Source organism: Cyprinus carpio, chromosome B10 (assembly GCF_018340385.1).
Source record: "Cyprinus carpio isolate SPL01 chromosome B10, ASM1834038v1, whole genome shotgun sequence".
Classification (NCBI taxonomy): Eukaryota; Metazoa; Chordata; class Actinopteri; order Cypriniformes; family Cyprinidae; genus Cyprinus; species Cyprinus carpio.
In genome coordinates this window covers 4,450,020-4,474,191 of record NC_056606.1, presented here as the reverse complement: position 1 = coordinate 4,474,191, position 24,172 = coordinate 4,450,020, and the positions used below count along the sequence as shown (strand labels likewise).

Below are 24,172 nucleotides of genomic sequence, written 5' to 3'. Positions count from 1 at the left end.
AAAAACAATAACTTATATCTACTTGCAGTTGTGAAGTCAATTGCATTTAAAATTGCACAGCATGAAAATGTTCAGATGGCAGTGGAGCAGTTGTTTAGTTAACTCAAAATATTGTTCTCATGGTATTGTATTATGAGTTACAGATATAAAGTTTATGTTATTACAATGAATGTCTCATGTAACCAGACTTTTGACTCTTGGTTTAAAATCGGGTCCAATAATTGGGCCAAGACCCACTCACTTACACAGGAAGATATGTAAATGATATATAAAGTGACCAATCACGGTTCATTTTGTTTTTATGTACTATTAAGGGGTGTTTTTATGTACTGTTAGGGGTGAGTAAATATGTTTTATTAATGTTTTCCAACATCTATACATTTATTTTTAATGGCTTTTTTTAATCATTTAATATTTATACACCATCAAACAAAAGTGGCATAATCAAAGTAAAAAGCAATATGATATTTTTCTTACACTATGAAAATAAATGTATCTTTGTATCTTAATTATTTCTATTTATTTATTTATTTATTTATTTTTGTGGATGCACCAACATGGTTGCACCACATGACATTTAATAACCTGAAATCACCTTGCCTAGTCATAAAAAGGTCAAATTATTCAATATTGTAAGTGACTTATTCACCTTGACACATAGTCATGAGGGTCTGTTGGGAGTTATTGGTGTTGGTCGCACCACATGACTTTTTTTTTTTTTTTTTGTAATAGCTAAAACGTTTTTAAAAAAGATTAAAAACACATTTAAAAACGTTCATTGTATTCAAGTCATTAAATGTATTTCTTTTTAATGTATTTTTGAAGGAATTAACTAATTAATAAAATGTCATTTTGTGTCATTCATCCATATTTTGTACACAAACCATGGATTTACAAACCCATTCCTGTTAAAATACTTAGAAATAATGACTATTTTCCTCACCCCTGGCAGAAACCACCCCTGGACCGCCTTCAGCCGCACCACGAGTGGGTGAACCCACAGCGGCCTGCTCCACCCTTCTCTGGTCAACCCACCTCCTCCTGGCCTGCGTCCTGTTGTCCATCATGTGGTACGTGACCTCACTGCAATGCTATTTCCATGCATCTCATTCACTGATCTTATGTGAGAAAGGATCATGAGCTTTCAATGAAACAGTGCGAACAATGCATGAGGTATGAACAATGAGCAATGTATGAGCATAATCTCTGAAATAGCATTTATAAATCATAAGAGGCTTACCATATTATTCATGCAGCTGGACTACACTTTTCCTAATTATGTAAAATACAAGCTCACAATACACTTGAGACACCAATAACTAACTAATAGTCAGAACTTATGCACATAGTTTATTAAAGAGATACTGTAACTCGGTGAGTAACCAAAGCTGTGTCATGCTTGTTCCCCTCATTATCAGAGTTGGAGTCTTGATTTTGTGGTTTTGGTTTTCAGACCTCTATAAACCACATTAAGTATGCCTTGGTCTGGGTTTTATTGCTTAATGTCTTGGTTTGGGTCTTAAAACTTGAAGTAGTTCACTGAAAGTTCACCAAATGTATAAATGTTCAATTCGTCTGAAGTCATGGTCACATTAGGGAATTGTTGGCTAAATTTGGCTAAAAAGGTTCATTGTCAATAGTGTAGGGAGGCATGAAGCACAGCTCACACAAAAATCATTCAAGCAGGTATCTGTTGGTCAACATGGTGAATCCACATTACCAACTTGAACCTGTTATGAAATATATATGGGAAAACCTTTCGCCTTCATGCAAAATTCCTAATCGTTTGGATTCCTATTGAAATGACTGCAGCTTATAAAGGTAAATGTGACCGCACATCTAGTAGGGGTCTGGGTCTCATATACAATTATCTATTTGCAAGGTACTAATGGTAATAATTAAGTCAACCACTAGTTGGCACTGTATTGCCATACCCTTATGAAGAATTCAGAAGAATGGCTAAGCAGCCCATTTACAAAATGTCTTTATACTAGTAAATGAGTGCTGCAACACATATAGCAATTTCTCAATTCAGTTTACTGAAATAGACAAACTTTTTTCTTAGTCTTAAAGTAGTTTAAGTCTTAAAGTATTTCACCAAAAAATTTAAATTATGTCATTAATTACTCCCTAATTACTCCATTAACGACCCCCCTCATATCGTTCCAAACTTTTAAGACCTTCATTAATCTTCGGAAAATAAATTAAGATATTTTTGATGAAATCTGAGAGCTTTCTGACCCTGCATAGACAGCAATGCAATTTTAATTTTTGGGTGAACTATCCCTTTAAGGTATGTTTACACGACAACAATGTAATAAAAAACTGAAAAGTTTGACCTTTGCATTTTTTAAAAGTTTCACATACAGATAACAATGTTGTCAAAATGGTTCGCATTCACACGGATTACCAAAAACAACGGCAGTAGTTGGTGATGTAAAGTAACAGTATGTGCATATATGCATTTCACGCATTCCAATAGACTGAATACCTTATAAGCATGTGCATGGCATCATTGGGCCTCATTCATGAAACTTGGGTAAATATATGAGTAAATTCTGGGAAACTCTCCTCCGGATTCACAAACTCTTCGTAAACGTCCGATTTGATAGTTAAACATGTACAGGTATGTTAATGAATTCCAATCATTCGTAAATAGGGCGCTCGTGGATGCTCGTTCACAATTAGCATAATCCCCACCTATGAATTACAGCTATGCAAATTGCATGTCCAGGAACGCAGTGGAATATTCTGGTCTACTTTCTCAGGTTTGGCTCCAGTATATTGCATAAATGCAAAAAAGACTAAGCCATATGCCCATCAATAAATATTCAATAATGTGTGAACACCAAAGTGTTTTTAGCCAGCTGAAAAAAAATGTCAGGCGCTCTTAAAACGACTGGCTGGAGACCGCTTTGGTGGCACAGCCTTTTTCTAACTGAGACGCTTTAGTTGCTATGGTATGGAATATAAATGGCGGAAATGTATTAGCCTAAAAATATCAAATTTTTTAGAATTTTACTAAATATGATAAAGCAGTAACCAGTAATATTGACTTCTCCATTGTTGTAGGCAGTCGTTGTACAAATAGGATGTTTAGGTATTTGTCCCACCCCTCCTCTATTTACGGCTGGGTAAATAGTGACAGTGACGAGCACTGTGATTTACAATTATCAACTCAGCTGCAAAAATAAATGAATCAATTAATTAATTAAAAATTTAAAAATAAAAATTTAAAAATTTAAAAAGATGGCAAGGGCAAATTAACTTGTAATTATTATGGCAGTGCATCAAAATTCAGTGTCATCAGTTTGCCAAAAAGAACAAAGAACATTTTATGCACCATTTACACGTGGTAGTGAGCAGGAGTACATTTTTTCGTATCAACTAACATTTTGAAAAAATGAACATTTTCATGAATTCGAAAGTTTACATCAGAGCGGTTTTACGAATAATTTACACAAAAATTTGTTCTGCTCGTGTTTCATAAATGAGGCCCTTTGTTTTCATAAATTCAAGATTTTGTAGTTTACATCAAGAGGATAATGGTATCCTTTACAAAAACTTGAACATTTCCAAAATGCTGTTGTCGAGTTAATGGACAATAAAAAGAGATACAACTTTTTGTTGAAAACGGTGTTGTGTAAATGCCCCTTTGGCTGGATGCAGGCCTTGAGAGGTCTAGTCTTAGTGTAGATCTGGATCTTAGTGGCTCTGGTGTTGATCTGGATCTTAGTGGGTCTGGTATTTGTCTAGGTTTGGATCTTAGGGTTCTGGTTTTTGTCTGGATCACAGTGCGTTGGTATTGCTTTTATTGCTTAAAGCTTCATCTTTTAGACCATTCTTTTCAAAGGCTCAAATCACTTCCACATGCGCTGTTGTCTCTGCACAAGTCCACCCGGACTCAAAAACTAGGACGTGTGTGCAGACATCAACAGACAGTTCTGATGACAAAAATTATGTCACGCAAACAGTCCGTGAGCCCAAGCGGAACGCGAACAAGGGAAGTATATTTTCAGCTTTAGTGGTTCTGCTATAGATCTGGATCTTAGGAGGTCTGGTCTGGGAATTGGGGGTGTGCTAGTGATGTAGGTATGAAAGTGATCTGGTATTGTTCTGGGTCTTAAGGAGACTGGTATTGATCATAGTCTCACGAGTCTGGTATCGATCTTGGTCTCAGGAGGTCTGGTTTTGATTTAGGTCTTAGTGGATCTGGGTTTGAGTCTAGAAGGTGGTGGTCTTAACTCCACTCAGACGTATGCATTTTCCAAGTGCTCACAGTACTTCCAGAACGTGATTTTGTATCGCTCTTGACAGTCATAAGTACTACACCTAATGGACTAGATATCGGCAGACTACTGGAAGAGTTTCCCTCTCAAAACAAAGACTATTGGGCTTTCTGAGAATTATGTGAAATGGACACTCTTTGACACCATTAAATTGTGGCTTCCATCGTGAAAAACTGTAGAGATACAATACAGGACCCAACCAGAGACCATCGGCTCATTAGACTGGCACAATCCACCCAGAACGCCTGAGAAACTCAGGGACGGACCCAGTTACTGGTGCTTACAGCCACATAAACCTCATCGATCCCCTGCACGAGTCAGAAAGCAAGAGGAGATAGTCGAGTAACAAGCCTGAGATTCATTAGCACTCGGGCCATATGTTTACAGCACGCCTGTTATCTCCAACTCAGCAACACGGCATAACAAGCCTATCTCTAATTAAAGCAAGCTCATGCATGGAGCTGGAACGCAGGAGGAAGTGTATGATAGCGCCTCAGGGGTGGGATGTGTTCGCCCTCCCGAGACAGCCACGTTCACGCAGAAATACCTTCGCCTTATACCTCTGCACCCAGCCGTTCTGAGCAAGATTTAATTGGTCAGCCCGTAACAGGCCAAGACAAAATTAAAGGCAACATCATGGGTGGCTGCTCACCAATTACATCTTCCCACTGGCATGAAGTGGGAGCCATTTGGATATTGCTCTCTTTGGCCCCTGTTTGTTCTCATTTGCAATACTGTCTTGGTAATTTAAACTCTAGTAGGCTGACCGCTGTATAAAAGTACTCAGCTGGGGAATGTTTTCAGATCCGTTTAAGGAGTTGACTTTGCCCTTTATTTGAAGTTAAACTAGCATGGTGACTAAATCTAGCAGCAATTCAAAGGTTCAGAAGTTATGTGTCATGCAAAATCTGTCAAGTTCATGTCCAAGTCGTATTTCACACCAAATCATAATGTAATAGGAAATGGTTTTGTGTAAAGAAAATGCAGCCTACTTTAGAGCCATTCTAACTCTGTATTATTACAATTATTTTCATGACAATTAAGCTCATATTTCTCCACTCCACTTTTTATTACAATTACACCACAAATGTCATTGTAATTATGCTAACATGAAAAATGGTGCATTGTTTAAATTGTAAATTATTTATACATCATGTTTAAATGATGACATCATGTTTTAATTTCTGCATAAATAAATAAATACTGTTATGTACTGTTATGAAAAAAACAAACATGAAAAAAATAAATATATAAAAAAAAAGGATGGATGGATGGATGGATGGATGGATGGATGGATGGATGGATGGATAGATGAAACAATATATATATATAAACATAAATAAACAGATAAACACACAGAAAGATAGATAGATTTTTTTAAAGTTTTAAGAAACCTTCTATATTATTTATTTAGATGACACTTACAGCTAGTTAGTTACCACAGTTTTACTCTAGTAATAATAAATGATATTTCGGGGGAATGCTATAGTTATCATTTTTGCAAGATGTATTTTTGCCCTTGAGTAAGATATGAATGATCGCACAAAGCTAACATCTATTTTCTTTTCTTCATTTTTCCAGATGTGTAAGCTTCATTCCTGTGGAAAAAAAATGAGGAGTCTTCTATTTCTATTTTGCACATGTTAATAGATATCGTGCATTGATAATTTAATTCAAGTTCATTTTCTCACGAAAGAAAAAAGACCTAGGAAGATTAATAAATGCTTACATTTACAAAAGGAAGACAAAAGAACAATAAAACATCTCAACATCTCTGACGATGACAGACCAGACACAGACACAGGAACCGAGCCCCAGGGGAGCAAAAGATTTGGGGACACGAGACTCACCGGCCTGGCAGCACAAGAAGAAAACAAACAAAACAAAACAAAATGCATCCACCTCATTTTCTTTTGTCACAAGGTTTTTCAGCCCATTTCGATTCTTCAAACTGTTCCATGGACAGAAAAAGCTCATTTTGTGTAACATCGATTTCCACGACATACAGCTAACTCATCATGCCAAAGACTTGGACTGTTTTTCTTTTCTTTTTTTCCCATGATCCTTAGCTTCCCCAAGCCTGTGTCTGTAAGGGATTGAAACTGGCAGTACAAAATCTTCACGAGCTTCAAAGACTGAAGAGTAACACATTTATTTTGAAGGCCATCATTTGATATCTGTTGTATTCTTTTTGTTTACCGCTTTTTCTTTTATCATTTTTTGGCCCCTGAACACAGAGAAGTTGAAACTGTAAATAACAAATTGGTTTGGACTGTTCTGGACCGCCTTTTGTAACAGGAAGAACAATGTGTCATGTCAGACCATCTGAAGATTAAGCACCGTTCGGAAACATCTTTTCATTCTTTGCCTATTTGCCTTTCACCATCTGTTTTTGCAGACTTTTCTAGTCAATATCACAGTTTAATACTACCTTCTTCAAGAAATATCGTTTCGCTTTGTTTTGGTTATCAATGAATAAAATATAATTTTAGAACCTTAGAACCTTATTGTTTATTTGTTTGTGCTTTGCTTTTTATCTTCTCCCTCTTTCTTTTCAAACCTTCATAACTGCTTAATTCTCCTTGATCATATTTTGTAAACTATGATATGTATCTTTAACATGAGAAAAGTTTATTATTTAATAATGTATGTATTAGCTTTAGATTCTTGTAACCTGTATCTGGGTTCTTTTTATAGATGTATATAAAATGAGAAGTTGTTCATTAAATGTGACCATTTCACAATGAGTAGAACCTGTCAGTCTTTTGTTCATGTCTATCATTGATCTTCGTGTGGCATTTCTCAACTGGTTTAATATTGGCGATCCAACACAATACCAAAATTCTTTACAAAATAGTCCTTCAAACCTGATTTAACGAAGTCTGGGTAATATTTATTTTACATGGCATAGTTTTGTTTGTGTTTTTGGTTCCACCAGCCAACCCTACAACATAACTATTTTATAAACTACCGAGTTTGTTGACATTTTATAAACTACCGATTTCATATGGATTCAATCTTTTGAATAACAGCACCAGCCAACCCTACAACATAACTATTTTATAAACTACCGATTTCATATGGATTCAATCTTTTGAATAACAGTAATTATGAAGGTCTACTCCCAAACCCAACTATAAGTAGATGCAAGCAAACATATAAAAAAATTAATGAGTAATGCCCTGTTCACACCAACAACAATAACTATAAAGATAACGATATTATCATCCACACCAGCTAACCAAATCGCACTTTCATCCTATGCTTTGAATTCTCGAGCTCGTTATAGCAGGATGGATTCTGATTCGCTGTCAATGTTTGTATTGTTCAAAAGCTTAAAAAAAAAAGTCACCATCCTAAAAAAAAAAATGATTCCAACTATATCGTTATATTGAGAACAATTTTTAAAACTATATCTTTATTGTTATCTTTATAGCTATCGTGCTTGGTGTGAATGGGCCTTAAGGCTATATAAATTTGCAACTAATTTGCCAAAATGTAAAATATTAACAAACTGTCATATGTGTTTTGAAAAGAACTGACCTCTGAACCAATTTTGAGTCAGGACCCACCAGTTGAGAAGCACTTTTCTGACTATTACAGAGTGTGGATAAAGTCTCTTGACAAATGTTTTTCTTTGACTGTGAGCTAACACTGGAAGATGAGGTTGAAGAAGATTACAGATGATGGCATTTGAAACGTTCAATTAAAGCATCCTGTGTCTCTGCAAAACATCCATAAAACCATAAAACGCTGTGCAGTAATTTATATAAATGGCTCGTGGTACTTTTTTTTTCTTCATATCTTTTTTGTAGGCTGTAATTTGTGTTTATGCTCACTTGCAAATACCATTCTGTTAAAGTAGTAGTTTAGCTCAAAAAGAAAATTAGAATCATTTACTCACCGTTTCAAACCCATGACCTTTCTTCTAATGAAACAAGAGCACCATTAGGTAAGTAAAATAAAAGTTTGCGCTATATTCCAAGTCTTCTGAAGCCATACAAGAGATTTTTGTATGGAGACAAATACCTCCTGTCGGCTCTGAAATGAGCTACAAGCTACATTCAGACTGTCAGTGTTTGGGATTGACTACCACATTTACTTACAGGTGTGAGTATTGAAATGTCCTGTTCACAAGAAGTATTTTCTGCATGAAGTCGAGCCTGACTATCGCATGCAACCATAGGGACAGTTTACTAAAGTAATATCAGAAATGGTTGACCCCCATTAAACTGTAATGTCTCCTCACATTTCAAGTCAATTTCAAGTGTCCAATTGAGATGTGAGTTCATTGGTCAAAACCTGACCGAAAGCAGCTTTTATATTACAGCAGATAAACAACCACAAAACTGATGGAAGCAGGTCCTGTGGAAACAGTGACTGTATGCAGCTCGATTCTACAAAGCCTGTTTCCACCAAGAAAGAAAGAAAGAAAGAAAGAACAAATAATAATAATACAGTAGTTGTGATTGTTGAGTTAATATTTTACAATTCTGCGGTTTTCCTCAGTCAGAATTGTAAGTGTATATCACACAGTATACCACAATTCAGCCTTTTTTTTAAATAGAGTTTATAATAGTTTTAACTTTATTTCTCGCAATTTTGAGTTAATGTCTCACCAATTAAAGTGAGAAGCTTAAAAATTGAAAGAGAACACAATTGTGACTTTAGAAGATATAGTAGTTTATACCTCTCAGTGCTGCGCTTTTTTCCAAGATTGAAAGTTTTATTTTACACTACAACCTTTTATTTTCCCCCAGAATTTTATGTTCGTATTTCTCAATTCAGACTTTTTTCCCTCAGAATTGCACGTTTATATCTAACAATTCAAACTTTTTATTAGAATTGCGGGATTATAATGTAGCTCTGACTTTCTCACTAATAAAATTTTATATCTCACAATTTTGAGTTCATTTTGCATCTTGGAAATTTGTTATTATTATTTTTTTTTTCTTAAAATTTTAATTCCAACTTTTTTTTTTTTTTATTGACAAAAAATTCTGACAAAAAATGCAAGTTTTATATCTCACAATTTGGATGTGAGCAGACTCTCCTATGGAAGCCTGTTTCCGCTACTGCATAAAAAATAAAAATGTAATTGTGACTTTTTTATCTCACAATTCTGACTTTTTTTTCTCATAACTGAGTGATACAAATTTGCAATTCTGACATTTTTTCTCATAATTGCGTTATACAAACTCATAATTCTGCCTTTTTTCTCTTAATTGCGTGATATAAACTCACAATTGCAAGTTAAAAAGTCATAATAGTGAGATATAAATGCAATTCTGAGAAATAAAGTCAGAACTGTGTGATATAAACTCTCAATTACGAGACATAAAGTCGCAATTCTGAGAAATAAAGTCAGAACTTCGAGATATAAACTAAAAATTCTGACTTTTTTCTCAGAATTGCGAGTTTATATGTGTAACGCAACTGCGATTTATAAAGTCAGAATTGTGAGATATAAACTCGCAATTCTGAGAACATATCAGTCCCCCCAAAAAACTGGACTTTAACGCGCAATTTTTGACTTTATATCTCACAATTCTGTAAAAAAAATAAAAAGAAAAGAAAAAAAAAACAGTCAGAATTGTGAGATTAAAAGTCACAATAACCTTTTTTTTTTTTTTTTTTTTTTTTTATTCAGTGGTGGAAACGGGCTTCCATACTCTACCACACTGCATGATGTAACAGACAGCTAGTTGCCCAGTCTGGTTCTGTTCACACAGCAGGGCTACACTAAAAATACGGTTACAAGCCCTGAAAATGTATGGGTGTGAACTTGATTATAGAATGCGGTCTTTACTCCCATAAAATGTGTGAATTTATCCATATTTTGGACTCAAATACAGGACTGATGGCCATATACTGCTCTGTAAACATAGCCAACACAGAACCAAACAGCACTGATTCCAACATCCCTCAGCATTGCAATGGCGCCATAGTTGGGGGAAGATATTTGACCTTTTAACTTTGTGTTCCAAAGAATAAGTGAGATCATGCCGGTTTTGAACAGCAAATGACAATTTCAAGTAAACAATAACAGAAGTTTCATTTTGGGTGAACTATTCCGTTAAGAGAAAAGAACATTTCCTTATTGGATTTTCTTTCATATCTCCTTCAGGTTCGTCCACAAACAACTGAGATGTGAGTTACTACAGTATGTCTGTGAGAACCTTAACTCTCCTTCAAGCATCAATCTCTCTGTCTGTACACCTGGGGGCACACTGTTGACTTACCCTTCACTTAAAGTCTTTTAAAGTCCAGACTCAAGAACCCTTATTAGCTGGTGAGGGAGAGGAGAAACTCACAGGAAAATCAATGGCTCGCAGGCTCGTGGTCTCCAGCAGCCGTCTAGCCAGGCATTACGATGACTGATTGGCCATGCAAGGCCTGTAGCATTCAGGGGAAGCGGGAGAGGCTGGGTTAGTTATGGGGCTAGATTTGAGTTCTCTGATGGACAGCTGGCAGCCTGGGATATTAGGGAGCTTTTTTGGCTTTTTAAGCGCGCCACTCGGTTCGCACAGAAGCACGTCTTTGACACAGCTGGTGCTCATGGGGCTCGCTGTTGGCATCTTGATTGGCAGATGAAATAGCACTGATTTGTTGTAAACGAGTTGAATCAAGATGTCTGTGAAGTGAATAGAAATGATTTATATTTTTAGAGAGAGGCTGCACAGAGGCTGTGCACAAAACTTTGCAATTTTAACAACGTTTTCGCTCTCCACAAAGAAGCACAGACCTGCCTGTTTCAGTTTTAATATAACTGAATTCCAACAACTGAATTCCAACAAGGCATCTATTTACAAGTTATTACTACGGCGTTACACATATTGTAATACATTAATTATTATTTATTCATGTTAACTCAAAACACACAACTGATGTTATATAGTACAAGGCATTATAATCTGTTAACATGAAACTGAATTCTCAAACAGTTTGTGAATCTGGTTATCTAATGGGAGAAAAGAATAGTGGGAGACTTTATTTTATTTATCTGCAATTGACTGGATTGTGAAAAATGAATGTTGGAAGCTGAAGGCATACATTGCATATTGAATATTGAATTGCAAAGGAAAGAAATACACTGCATTGTTCTTTTTTTACATCAAAACCAGAATATATTAAAATATATAATCTTTTCAACAGAAAAAAAAAGTATACTTCAAGTTCATTTTATTCAGCATACTTAAGTGAAGTTCCAGAACATTTTCCAAGAATACTTTATGAAGAAGTTTACTATTCTGTATCAATGTAAAATTTTTGGGATTAAATTGGCCCACTTTTTAGTTTATAAATGTATACCTTTCAGTGTTCAATTCGTTAATTTTTTTTGTGAATAATGCAATATTGTAATGCATTAAACTTTTAAAATAAACTTTCTCCAAAACTGCTTATAGCTATACTGTTAGTTTACAAGTTACATACCGTACCTCTAGCCCACTTATTAGTTTATGAAAGTATACACTGAAGTGTACTCTCAGTCAAAGACTGGCACGGAAGAGAAAAAAAAAAATGTTGACTAAAGACATTATTTTTGTTTTCTTTGCGCACAAAAAGTTTTATTGCAGCTTCATAAAATTACAGTTGAACTGATGTCACATGGACTGATTTATGATGTCCTTATTATCTTTCTGGGCCTTGAATGTTCCAGTTGTGTTGCTGTCTATAAAGGGTCAGAAAGCTCTCGGATTTCATCAGAAATATCTTAATTTGTGTTCCGAAGATGAACGAAGGTCTTGTGGGGTTGGAACAACATGAGGGTGAGTAATTAATGACAGAATTTTCATTTTTGGGTGATTCAAACCTTTTGAGCATGACACATGGTGCTTTTTTGTTGTTGCCAGCCACTTCATTAGACACATGGTTAAGATATAAGCATTATGGGTGCACTCTGTCTACACCATTATATAAATGTGCTCAAAACATAAGCTGCCTTAAATTTGAATTTCATGATCACAATGCAGTATCTTCTCTTTAAAGTACCACATTTTCAATCAGTTTTTCCTGTGTCAAATGCTGAAAGTATTCAAACTACACCAGTCTGCTATTTTGACATCCTTTGTCAGACCTAAAGTTTAAGCCTCTGACAGTGCATTGGAGAAAATCAATAGAGCATTGCATGCCTGTCTACACCTCGGCCCGTCTAATGACATCCTCAACCTTTCAGAGGCACTAACTATATGAATGACACCTAATAACTGCAGGGCAAATGCAGTTTTGCCCCTCCCTCTGTTTTCAGTAGGTTTGGGAATCCTGACACAGATTCAATCTCAATCTCCAGGGATAATCTCCCAACTGATCTTTAATATTTACTGCTCAGCACTGCATGGAGTATCTACTCGAGGAATAGATATAATATTTACTTAAAAAATGTTAAATAAATCTCTATTTTAATATGTTTTGGATGAGTTCTGTAAGTTTATAGGCAGCAAAAGTTGACATTTAGACATTTAGTTTGAACCCACAAAAAAAAAAAAAAAAAAAAAAAAAAAATAAATTACTGCCTTTTTAATCAAACTTCAGTGACTTTGAGCTCAATCTCTTTTGTTTCCGAAACTCTGGAAATATAACTGACAAAAAATATTGCTAATATTGTATCAAGACAAATGGATGGAAACTATTTATTATATATATACAAATGGATGGAAACTATTATATATATACATACATAATTATATATATGGGTGACCAATTAATGTTGCAAAAAAATAAATATATATATGTATATATATATATATGTGTATATATATATATATATATATATATATATATATAGATATATATATATATGTACTATATAATATATATATATCTCTATATAAATATATATATATATATATATATTATATATATATATATATATATATATATATATATATATATATATATATATATATATATATATATATATATATATATATATATATATATATATATGCTTTTTAAAGTGACCTCAAAATTACAAGAATTTGTGTAGCAAAACCAAAGAAAGTTTTTTAAGCAGTAAAAGCAATAACATTTATTATTGACTACATACGATTCATGATTATCGACTACATATAGTTCTTTACATTTGAAAGCTAAATGTCAAATGGATAAGATTATAGAAATATCAAAATAAGATTTGATGTACTGCTTCTCTGAAAATGGAAATGTTCCCCACTTTTTAAAACGTAACAGGCTTGTTTGAAATGTAGTGGATTTTGCGTAAATTATTGCCTGAAGTGGGCCACAAACAAACTCTAATGAAGAACTTCATGTGACTTTGTAATTGTTGCAAAGACTAGTTTGTGGATCCTTGAATGCCTGACTGCTGGAGACTTTCATCTGGCAGATGACGGAGCAGCAGGTACACCCTCATAAACGCTGTGCCCATCTGAAACCTCTTTTTCATGCAGAGCCAACTGTTGGATATATTTCTTTTTCAGTGCTGGGTGTTTAGTGGGGGTGTGATTCTTCTAATTGTAGATCTTCATTTGACAGTTTTTGTAGCACATTTCATGCTTGTTTTAAATCTTTTGAAAACTGGTACTGTGTGCAGTATGCAGCTGTCATAACCCAGAAGGCATTAAGTGGCTCACAGTAACCTTAATAAGATGGCTCATATGCACTGCCCTAAAAAGATGATTACAACACATTTAAAAACCTCTGTGGCATTACATAACGAAATATCAAACACGGTATTATCTTCAACAAATGATTATAGATATTTTCTCAGTTCTAACTGTACTGTGCATGCCAGTTTCATATATAGCGATATTTAAATAGATTTAATCTCGTCATCTGTTAAGCATTAAATAATGTTTGTCAGTGACTTATTAATATAAGTTATTTTAATGACAAAGAATGCACAAGAGTTTGATGTTAATGTGTTGCATGTATAATAATACATGCATGAAATACACATGGCATACAAATATTGGGTGAAATAGCATAGACAACTGAATCAATACGTTTAGATATTCAATCAAAAGCAAATTTCTTTTTTAACTGCACCAATGGCTTTTTTTTTTTTTTTTTTTTTTTGTCCTTGGAAGGATGAAACAACGTTTGTCTACTGTACTATTCACTTACCTTAGGAGACTTGGCAAATGTAGCATATCTCAGATTTAGATGTCATAATTATGTGCAATTAAGTAATTTTCGTTAAAAAAAAACAAAAAAAAAACAAGGCAATTTCTTGTCAAAACAGGTAGCCTTTTAGCACTTACACAACAAAACAAAGCGCAAAGGATGCAGATAAGATGCATAATTGCTGCTTTACTTGTATTTTTCCATGTACCCACAGGGAATTATGGGAAATGTCGTTTTATCACACAAACCTGATGTCTCGTAAACATTTAAATTTACATATATGCATTATGCAGAAGCTATATTTTTCTCTATGCATCAAAACCTGCTAAATTAGCATAAAGTGAGTTAAATGCCCTACAGCCCATTTCATTGCTCAACTCAGTCACTCAGTCACCTATGTAGAAAACTTCATGGATCCAGTTAATAAAAATAATGGATGGATATGATTGCAACAAACAGTAACGCTATGAGGACATACCAGCACTTTATTAAGATCAACGTGCGTGTGTGTGTGTGTGTGTGTGTGTGTGTGTGTGTGTGTGTGTGTGTGTGTGTGTGTGTGTGTGTGTGTGTGTGTGTGTGTGTATCTATACAAACAAATGCTAATCTGTTAATTAGTTCATTATAGTTCCATTTATTTATATAGCACATTTAAAAACAACCATGGTTGACCAAAGTGCTTAACGATATCAGGATACACACACAAACAAAACACACAGTAGAAAAAGTCTCAGTGTCCAAACTCAACTCCAAATGAAAGCTAAGGAATACATGTGTGTCTTAATGGGATACTCCACCCCAAAATGAAATTTTTGTCATTAATCACTTACCCCCATGTCGTTCCAAACCTGTAAAAGCTCTGTCCGTCTTCGGAACACAATTTAAGGTATTTTGGATGAAAGCCGGGAGGCTCGTGACTGTCCCATAGACTGCCAAGTAAATACCAGAGTCAGGTATGAAAGTCGTCATCAGAATACTCCATCTGCCATCAGACGTGCAATCTGGGTTATATGAAGTGATGGGAATTCTTGAATAAAGTCGTTATTTTTGTTTTCTTCGCTTACAAAAAGTGTTCACGTCGCTTCATATAACCCATATTGCACATCTGATGGCAGATAGAGTATTCTGACGACAACTTTTATACCTTTTATGGACCTTAACACTGTTATTTATTTGGCAGTCTATGGGACAGTCACAGGTCTCCCGGTTTTCATCCAGAATATCTTAAATTGTGTTCCGAAAATGAACAAAGCTTTTATGGGTTTGGGATGACATGGGGGTAAGTGATTAATGACAAAATTTTCATTTTGGTGTGGAATATCCCTTAAAGAAACGACTTAAAAATTTCAACCATCCAAGCAGTTCTTATGTGAACAGGTAAACTCAAACTGAAAAGGCTCAGTCACCTTTATTTTTTACCCTGGATTTTGGAACCTCGAGGAGCATCTGATTGGCTTTAACAGGAGTGTGGACATTTAAAAGCTCTGATAAATTAGAAGGCACCAACCCATTTAAAATCTTAAAAACAAACAATAAATCTTAAAATCAATCCTCAAGTGAATGGGAAGACCGTGGAGTGAAGCTAAAACTGGGGTAATGTGCTCGCGCTTTTTAGTCCCAGTAAGTAGCCGAGCTGCTGCATTCTGCACTAACTTTAGCGTTGAAGCGACAACTGATCCAGTCCAACATATAAAGAGTTACAGTAACCTAGTCTAGACTCTATAAAAACATGAATTACTCTTACTCCTTACGCAGCAGGTAGGGCTTGACTTTAGCCAACAGTCTCAGCTGGAAGAAACTGACTTTTACAACAGAACTAATAATTTTTTTTTTTTTTAAAGCACTGTCAAAAATCACACCAAGACTCTTGGTAAATGGACAAACATACAATCCTAAATTACCAAGAGCATCTACACAAGCAATTAAATCCCCAGGATGACAAACCACAACAATTTCAAGAAAGTTCTGATCCAACCATATTTTAAATCTCTCAGGCAATTAAGCAATGACAGAAAGACTTTGTCATTTGTTTTGACAGGCAAAATAAATGTGTACATCATCCGCATAACAATAGAAGGACATTGTGTTTTCTGAAAATATACCCCAAGGGCAACATATACAAAGAAAACAACCTGGGGCCCAATATGGACCCTTGGGGGATGCCACAAAGAAGAGGGGCAGCAGATGTGAAAAATTCACTAAGGTGAACAGAAAAACTTCTGTACCATTTAAGGGCTATGCCCTTAATGCTGACACACTGTTCAGTAATAAGTTAAGTTAGTTGCAATGGTAATTTGCAATAGCAATGGTAAGTTACCTTAATATACCAAACCACTACACTCTCAAAAATAAAGGTGCTTCACGATGACATAAAATAATCTTTTTGTCTAAATGGTTCCATAAAAATCTTTAACATCTGAAGAACCTTTCTGTTTCCAAAAAGGTTCTTTGTGGTGAAAGAATGTTCTTCAAATTATAAGGTAAGAAAAAGATGGTTCTTCAAAGAACCTCTGAATGAATGGTTCTTTGTGGAACCAAAAATGGTTCTTCTACAGCAATTTTTATTGCTATTCTTCATCAGTCCCCACCAAGATTCTTTGATTGACACATTCCAAACTCAAACATGACTTAAAACCAGTATGTTCTGCATTGGTCGAGCTCTCTCAAGTGTCCGTATAGAGCACATCTGATGCACATCAAGTGTGAATCTCGCTGTGTGATCAGCAGCAGAGAGAGGAGAACCCCACGACCGCCCTGACAGATGATCCTGGCCCCCGCAGACGTCCCGGGACAGCTGAGAAGGGCCCTGTTCATCTTCCTCCAACTCCTGCACCTCCCAACGGCAGAAGCGGAGCTTGATGAATTGGTTCGGATGAAGGCGGCCCCTCTTTTATGGCCGGTGTTGAGCGCCAAGTCTGTGCTGAGGAAGGAGGGGGGCCGGGTTAAGGTGGGAAGGTGCTAATTAATTTCAGTCTTGTCCAGGTGACCGGCTGGATTCCAGCTCGGACAGCCAGAGGCAGACGTGAGGGGTGGCAAAGCACTCCGGGGTCATGAGGTTAGCGGGGGGAAACGGGCCAGACGACCAACAAGAAAAGGCCAGTTTCCTCCCTTTCGTCTTCCTGAGACTGATTTACGGTCCACTCCTTCAGCATGAACCGCGTTTGGCATTCCCAGTCCTGCCAGAGCAGCCCAGATCTTGGCTGTGATGTTTGTATCTGGTACCAGAGCGGAGACGGAGCTCAAGGGGCCACAGTGAAGCCCGACACTTCACAGGCGGGGAGGGCCGCCGGGTGTCCCGTGACAGTCTTCAAAGACTCCCCACTGGCCAGGCGCGCCATGACTGGCACTTTTATGACTTGGCAAAAAAATAGCCGCTGTCAGGGGAGGATATAGCACTCTTCTGTAAAGTTTAAGGTGTGCCTGATTCACGGTCACTGTCAGGGCCAAGACACAAATACTAGCAGCCACACTCAAACCCTAAACCGCACGTGTTGGCAGAAAACAGAAAACACACCGTTACCATGATCAGACTCCTGCCGAAGTGACAGGGGTACAACCGCTATTCTGTTAAGTACATCGACCTCAGCAAATCTGAAGGAACTGGCTGGGATTTTAAAGAAAATACGCCAAATTATTGCAGTATTTTAACCCTCATCTTTTTCCAAACTCATGCTGTTTGGAACAGAAAATGAGATGTTCTGAAGCAGTCCTGATTTTACATTTCAGTGGAGGCTGCTAATATTTATCAAACCATAACAAACCATATTTTATATATTCAAATTATTAAATATATTATTCTCCAGACACAAAACTATGATTAAAATTATACAATATCACCTGTTTGCAAATAATTATGATCTTATGTTCTAAATAATTTTTGATAATTCATATATTGCTCTGACATTCAGTCATTTTGAATTAATTAATTTAATTTATTCAGACTTCATCTTGGATAACTATGGAAATCCAAGGGGGCTGCAGGCTGACTTAAAATCATTTTAAAAATATATTTATATATTATATTTTTTTTACTATATATAGATATATATATATATATATATATATATATATATATATATATATTTTATTAATTTATTTACTTTTTTATATTATCAAAACCTTTCCTTTCCCTTTTCTAATACATTTTTGTAAAATATGTAAAGTTTATTTATTAATTTATTTACTTTTTTATATGATTAAAACTGGTCCGGGCCCTTTTCTTCTTCTTTGTTTTTTTTTTTTTAATACATTTTTGAGAAGGCTCAGTCCCCCTTGTCTTATTTGACACCAGCATTATTTTAAAGTATCGTCACATAGTTTTATTCCCCCATACAATGACAGTTCACGTCTGTCGAGTGCCAAAGACACATGCAGAAAGTACAGTGAAAACACTGCATGTCAAAACCAAATATACAGTAACATGCAACCATATGGAAAATAAAATTAGCATATTGGTCTGGCATGACATGGAGGTGAGTAAATAATGACAGAATATCATTTTTAGGTGAACTTTTCCTGAAAAAGTCCAGAAAGACTGACCGCAGAGGGAGTGAACTGTCCAATGCGTCTGTCAGCAACATCAGACGATGCCTTAAAATGGATAATATGCTGTGCAATTATATGACAGACGAGGCAGCGTGCTTGATTAACTTTGATTGCTGGCCCATTATCCAGCAAATAACAGCTGATGTGGCCATTAGAGAAGTTAGTGAGACACAGCTTTGCACCTTTTAATTTTAGACATTTAAATCACATCTCGTAGACACCCCATAATTACTGCTCAACACATCAGAAATTAAAATGCACTGACTCATAGGTTATTAATTATATATATATATATATATATATATATATATATATATATATATATATATATATATATATATATATATATATATATATACGTATATATTGCAACACTGTATTATAACTTTTACAAACAAACAAATAAATAAATAACAGTTGAAATATTCATACAGAACTTCTTAATATTTGGTACTGTATATTGCTTTGCTTCAATGGCACTAGCACTGAATGCACTATCTGAGAATGTTTTAAAGAGCATTTTCAGATCTGAACCCTAGTGTCACTAAAGTTACTATAATTTCACGGTTGGTCTGATTTAACAAAATAAATCTCTAATAAACTAGAATGTTAGAATGTTTTTGTCTTTGACGTTGGTCTTCAGGCATGGCTTATTGCTCTTTATTAGTTGTGTGTTTTACTCTACTTGTCTGCACCCACATAAAAGTGTGCCACTCATCTGAAGCAGCCACCATTAAATTTTACTGTCACAGTTACACTGTCTCCTCTATCCAAACATGTCGAAGTTAGTACCTAATAAAAGCAGCTTCATCCCATTCTCTAGGTAGAGACTGACACCTGCTGGACACACACTGAAAATGCCTTTTCATGGAACATTTATCTTCTATACAATGTATGGCATCAACAGAATAGAGTTAGGTCCATAAATATTTGGACACTGACAGTTTTCATAATTTTGCCTCTGTATCCCACAAGAATAGAATTAAAATGAAACAATCAAGACGAAATTGGATTGCAGACTTTAACCCTCTGGAGTCTAAGGGTATTTTTGGGGCCTGTAGAAGTTTTGTCATGCCCTGACATTTGTGTTTTTTTCAGTTTCTTATAAATATCTAAAAGTCTAATCTCACTGTAATCAGCACAAACTAGGCTATAATAATAGGTGAGCAGCATGTATGTACATGATTGTGTTTTTGAGAAAAAAAAATGTTATGCATGGTTAGTGAAAAACTAAAAATGTTAAATCACTTGAATAAGGCAATAAAACACATAAAGAACATTGGTTCCTGGGACTATTGAGAACTGGAGCTTGTAGCCTAGAATTTTTTTTTTCTAAATGATGTGTGAAATCATCTTTTTTACTCACTTACAGAAAACAATATATTGATTTAAATTTTCTAAGACACACTTTGTTGGTAAAAAGTCATATGCGAGTAGGTGTCAACTATCATGAATTCACACCTGAGAAGACAAAGACCTGCATAATGAGCTGCATAATGAGCCATTCAGTCAGCTGTGTCACTGAGAGGGATGAGTTACAAGAAAGAATGTGAGGACAAAATAAATGTATATCATTTTATGTTTGTAGTTTATTTAGAATATATTTAACTATCCCACAACATAATTTAATATTCACTTGTGAGTGCAGTTAAACAGTTTATTAGGAACAATCAAAGCTGACTTTCAAACTGAATTATTTGCATCATTACTCCAGTCACACAATCCTTCAGAAATCCTTTTAACAATCTTATTTTCTACAAAAAAAAAAAAAAACATTTATTGTTATTATCATCATCATTATTATTATTATTAATGTTGAAAAAGAGCTGAGAATATTTTTTTTTTTTTTGTTTTTTTAGGGGGGGTAAATTGAAAGAACAGCAATGTTTATTACACATCTAACAAATACATTTACTGATAAATTTATACTAACTACACCAATCTTTTGAATGTAATAGTAGTGTATATTGTTATTGAAACTTCATAATATTTCACTTGATTATACATTTAGTCAGGAATTATAGTTTGGAAAAAGTCTTTGGAAAAAGTCTAACTAGTAAAATGTTTACACGTTATGTGAAAACTAGTACAAGTATATAAATAAATAAAAGAGACTTACTCATGTTTCTGATCTCTGCTGAAAAAGTGCTTCATTCTTTTTTCTGAGGAAATCCAAATCTCAAATCCTCAACCACATCACATCTTTTTGGGGTGAATTATGTCTTATTCCTCTCATCGCGAAGCAACACAGTAAAATAAAAAAAAACTTGAAGAACAGTCTCGCTGCGTTGTCTTCTGTTGTGTGGGCGTATTTAAAAGCCGCGCGCTTCAGTGAAACATTTGAATCTCAAAAGCGCGCTCGGCGCGGGGGCGTGGTCGCATTAGAAGATAATGAAGGGAGACGTGAAAAACGGACATCGCGTTGTTTTCATATGGATTACTTTATCACAGAATATTTGTTTTCGGCAGCACTTGTTTAGTTTAAAAGTAGACATGCCAGGCTTTCTATAGATATCTCTCTCATGTCTCTTCGTTGAGTATTCACTGAGTTACAGTTCATTTTATGACGCGTTTGTAACTGAAGATCAGCGCAGACAAAGGCTGCAGACAGCACTCCTTGTTTGTTATCTTTATTTTATAAGTGCACAAAGTTTTGTTGTTATTATGTCTGTATACAAAAAAAAGTAGACTCTTTACAGATTCGATTGATGTATTGCTCTTATCTGTACGATCAAAACTGAAAGTGTAATTTAAGTTCTTTTCGGGGTTATCAGGAGAAAATACCCCAAAACGCGTATACGCGTTAATCGACTCCAGAGGGTTAAGCTTTAATTCAAGGGGTTGAACAAAAATATAAAATTCTTAGGAATTACAACCATTTTAATTCACAGTCCCCCCATTTTCAGGGGTTTAAATGTAACGGGACAAAATATTCATTAATCAAATGTTCATTTTTAATATTTTGTTGAGATTCCTAAGTCTGGAACTCATGGACATCAGCAGAGACTGGGTTTCCCCTCTTTTGATACTCTTCCACACCCCTACTGAATCCAACTTAATTCATTGTTTGCTTGTGGCTCTTTCTGCCTTTAGTTTTGTCTTCAGCGAGTGAAATGCAGCTCAATCGGGTAGAGATCAGGAGACTGACCTGGCCATTGCAGAATATTCATGGTCCATTTGTACTATGTAGCACTGCCCAATCAACTTTTCTGCATTTGAATGAATCTGGACAGACAATATATCACTATACACTTCAGAATTCATCCGGCTGCTTCTGTCCTCGATCATCATCACTAAACACCAGTGACACAGTGCCACTGGAAGCCTCATGCATCACACTGCTCCATGTTTCACAGATGATGTTGTGTGCTTTGGATCATGAGCTGTTCCAAGCCTTCTCCATACTTCTTTCTTCACTTCATTCTGGTACAGGTTGATCTTAATTTCAGCCGTCCAAAGATGCTTTTCCAGAAGTGGTCTGGCTTTTTTAGATGTTTTTTTTTTTGACATGGTCTAATCAGGCCTTGTTTGCACCTTGTGGTGAAGCCTCTGTATTTCCTCTGGTGAAGTCTTCTCTTGATTGTAGACTTTGACAGTGACACGTCTGCCTCCTGGAGAGTGTTCTTCTCTTGGCTGGATGTTGTGAAAGGGATGTTCTTTACCATGGAGAGGATCCTCCGATCATCCATCACTGTTGTCCTCCGTGGACGTCCAGGCTTTTTTGTGTTGCTGAGTTCATCAGTGCATTGTTTGTTTGTTTTGTTTTTTTCTCAGAATGTACCAAACTGTTGGCCACTCCTAATGTGCCTGCTATCTCTCTGATGGATTTGTTTTGATTTTGAAGCCTAATAATTGTCTGTTTCACTTGTATGAAGAGCTGCTTTGACAACAAGATGACATGCTTCCAAACGCAAATGGCACACTTAGGATCAACTCCAGATCTTTTACCTGCTTAATTGATGTAGAAAAAAAATAAAGTAATAGCCCACATCTGTCCACAAAATGGATTTTGAGTCAACTAACCAAAAACATATCCACCTTAAAAAAATACCCTCAAATAAAAACTAAAAATCTGAAATTCATTAACATATCCATCATATAAATGTGAATACCCTCAAATTAAAGCTCAGAGTGTGCACTTTAAGCCTATATTCATTATATAACTGTAAATTGAATATGTTTTGGTCAGCAGCTAAAATAACAAAAATTGTGCCTTTATTCAAATATAACTGTATGTGGCTGGCCACAGCAGATGATAGATAGATAGATAGATAGATAGATAGATAGATTGATAGATAGATAGATAGATAGATAGATAGATAGATAGATAGATAGATAGATTTAATTAAACCAGAGATTGTGGGTCACATTCAGCAGACAGACACAATTACACATACTGTACGTTTATATTTATTTCAACAAATGACAACTAAAATTATATCCCTGGAAGCTTTGAACAGTTTTGTAGCATTTTAAAATGCTGGTTTAATGTAGTAAGACATGCAGAGGCCAGAATATCAATAAAACTTGTTTTTCGTCCCTTTAGAAAATCAAAAATAAGAAAACGCTTATGCATTAAGACAGTATTTAAAGTTCATATTTTGGGTTCATCAGTTTTTCTGCAGATGTTATGCTTCATTAGTGTGTACAGAATGTGGTCTTTTAATATCACTGTCCCGGTACATTAAGCATTCTATATATGAGAGGAAAATGCTTAACGTGTAAATAAACACATTGCGTTCACGTTTTGGGCTTATGTGTGTATCTGCACGTAGTATATGCTTTATCACTGTCTTGGTACATTAAAGGGTTAGTTCAGCCAAAAATGAAAATTAGTCTGCGTTTTACTCACCCCCGAGGCATCCTAGGTGTATATGACTTTCTTCTTTCAGACGAATCCAGTTGGAATTATATTAAAGATTTTCTTTGATCTTTCAAGCTCTGTCATTGCAGTCAGCAGGTGTAGCATTGCTTCAGTCCAAAACAATAAAAAAAAAAACCAACACGGCTCCAGGGGGTGAATAAAAGCCTTCTGTAGCGAATCAATGCATTTTTGTAAGAAAAATATCCATATTCAAAACAAGAAAAATATCAATAACCAAAACCAGCAATGATAGAGCTTGAAAGATCAAAGACAATTTTTTATATAACTCCAACTGGATTCGTTTGAAAGAATAAAGTCATATACACCTAGGATGCCTCGGGGGTGAGTAAAACGCAGCCTAATTTTCATTTTTGAGTGAACTAACCCTTTA

General features: G+C 35.4%; 1 protein-coding gene across 1 annotated transcript in view; it reads left to right on the top strand.

The window, feature by feature from the left end:
- LOC109053628 (ciliary neurotrophic factor receptor subunit alpha-like) overlaps positions 1-7,036 on the top strand; it is a 39,807-nt gene extending 32,771 nt beyond the window's left edge. Inside the window, exons 5-6 of the mRNA XM_042731976.1 lie at positions 953-1,070; positions 5,871-7,036. Of these exons, the coding sequence (XP_042587910.1) occupies positions 953-1,070; position 5,871 (119 nt within the window). The 3' untranslated portion in view covers positions 5,872-7,036. The remainder of the gene's footprint in view (positions 1-952; positions 1,071-5,870) is intronic.
- The last annotated feature ends 17,136 nt before the right edge of the window (positions 7,037-24,172 follow it).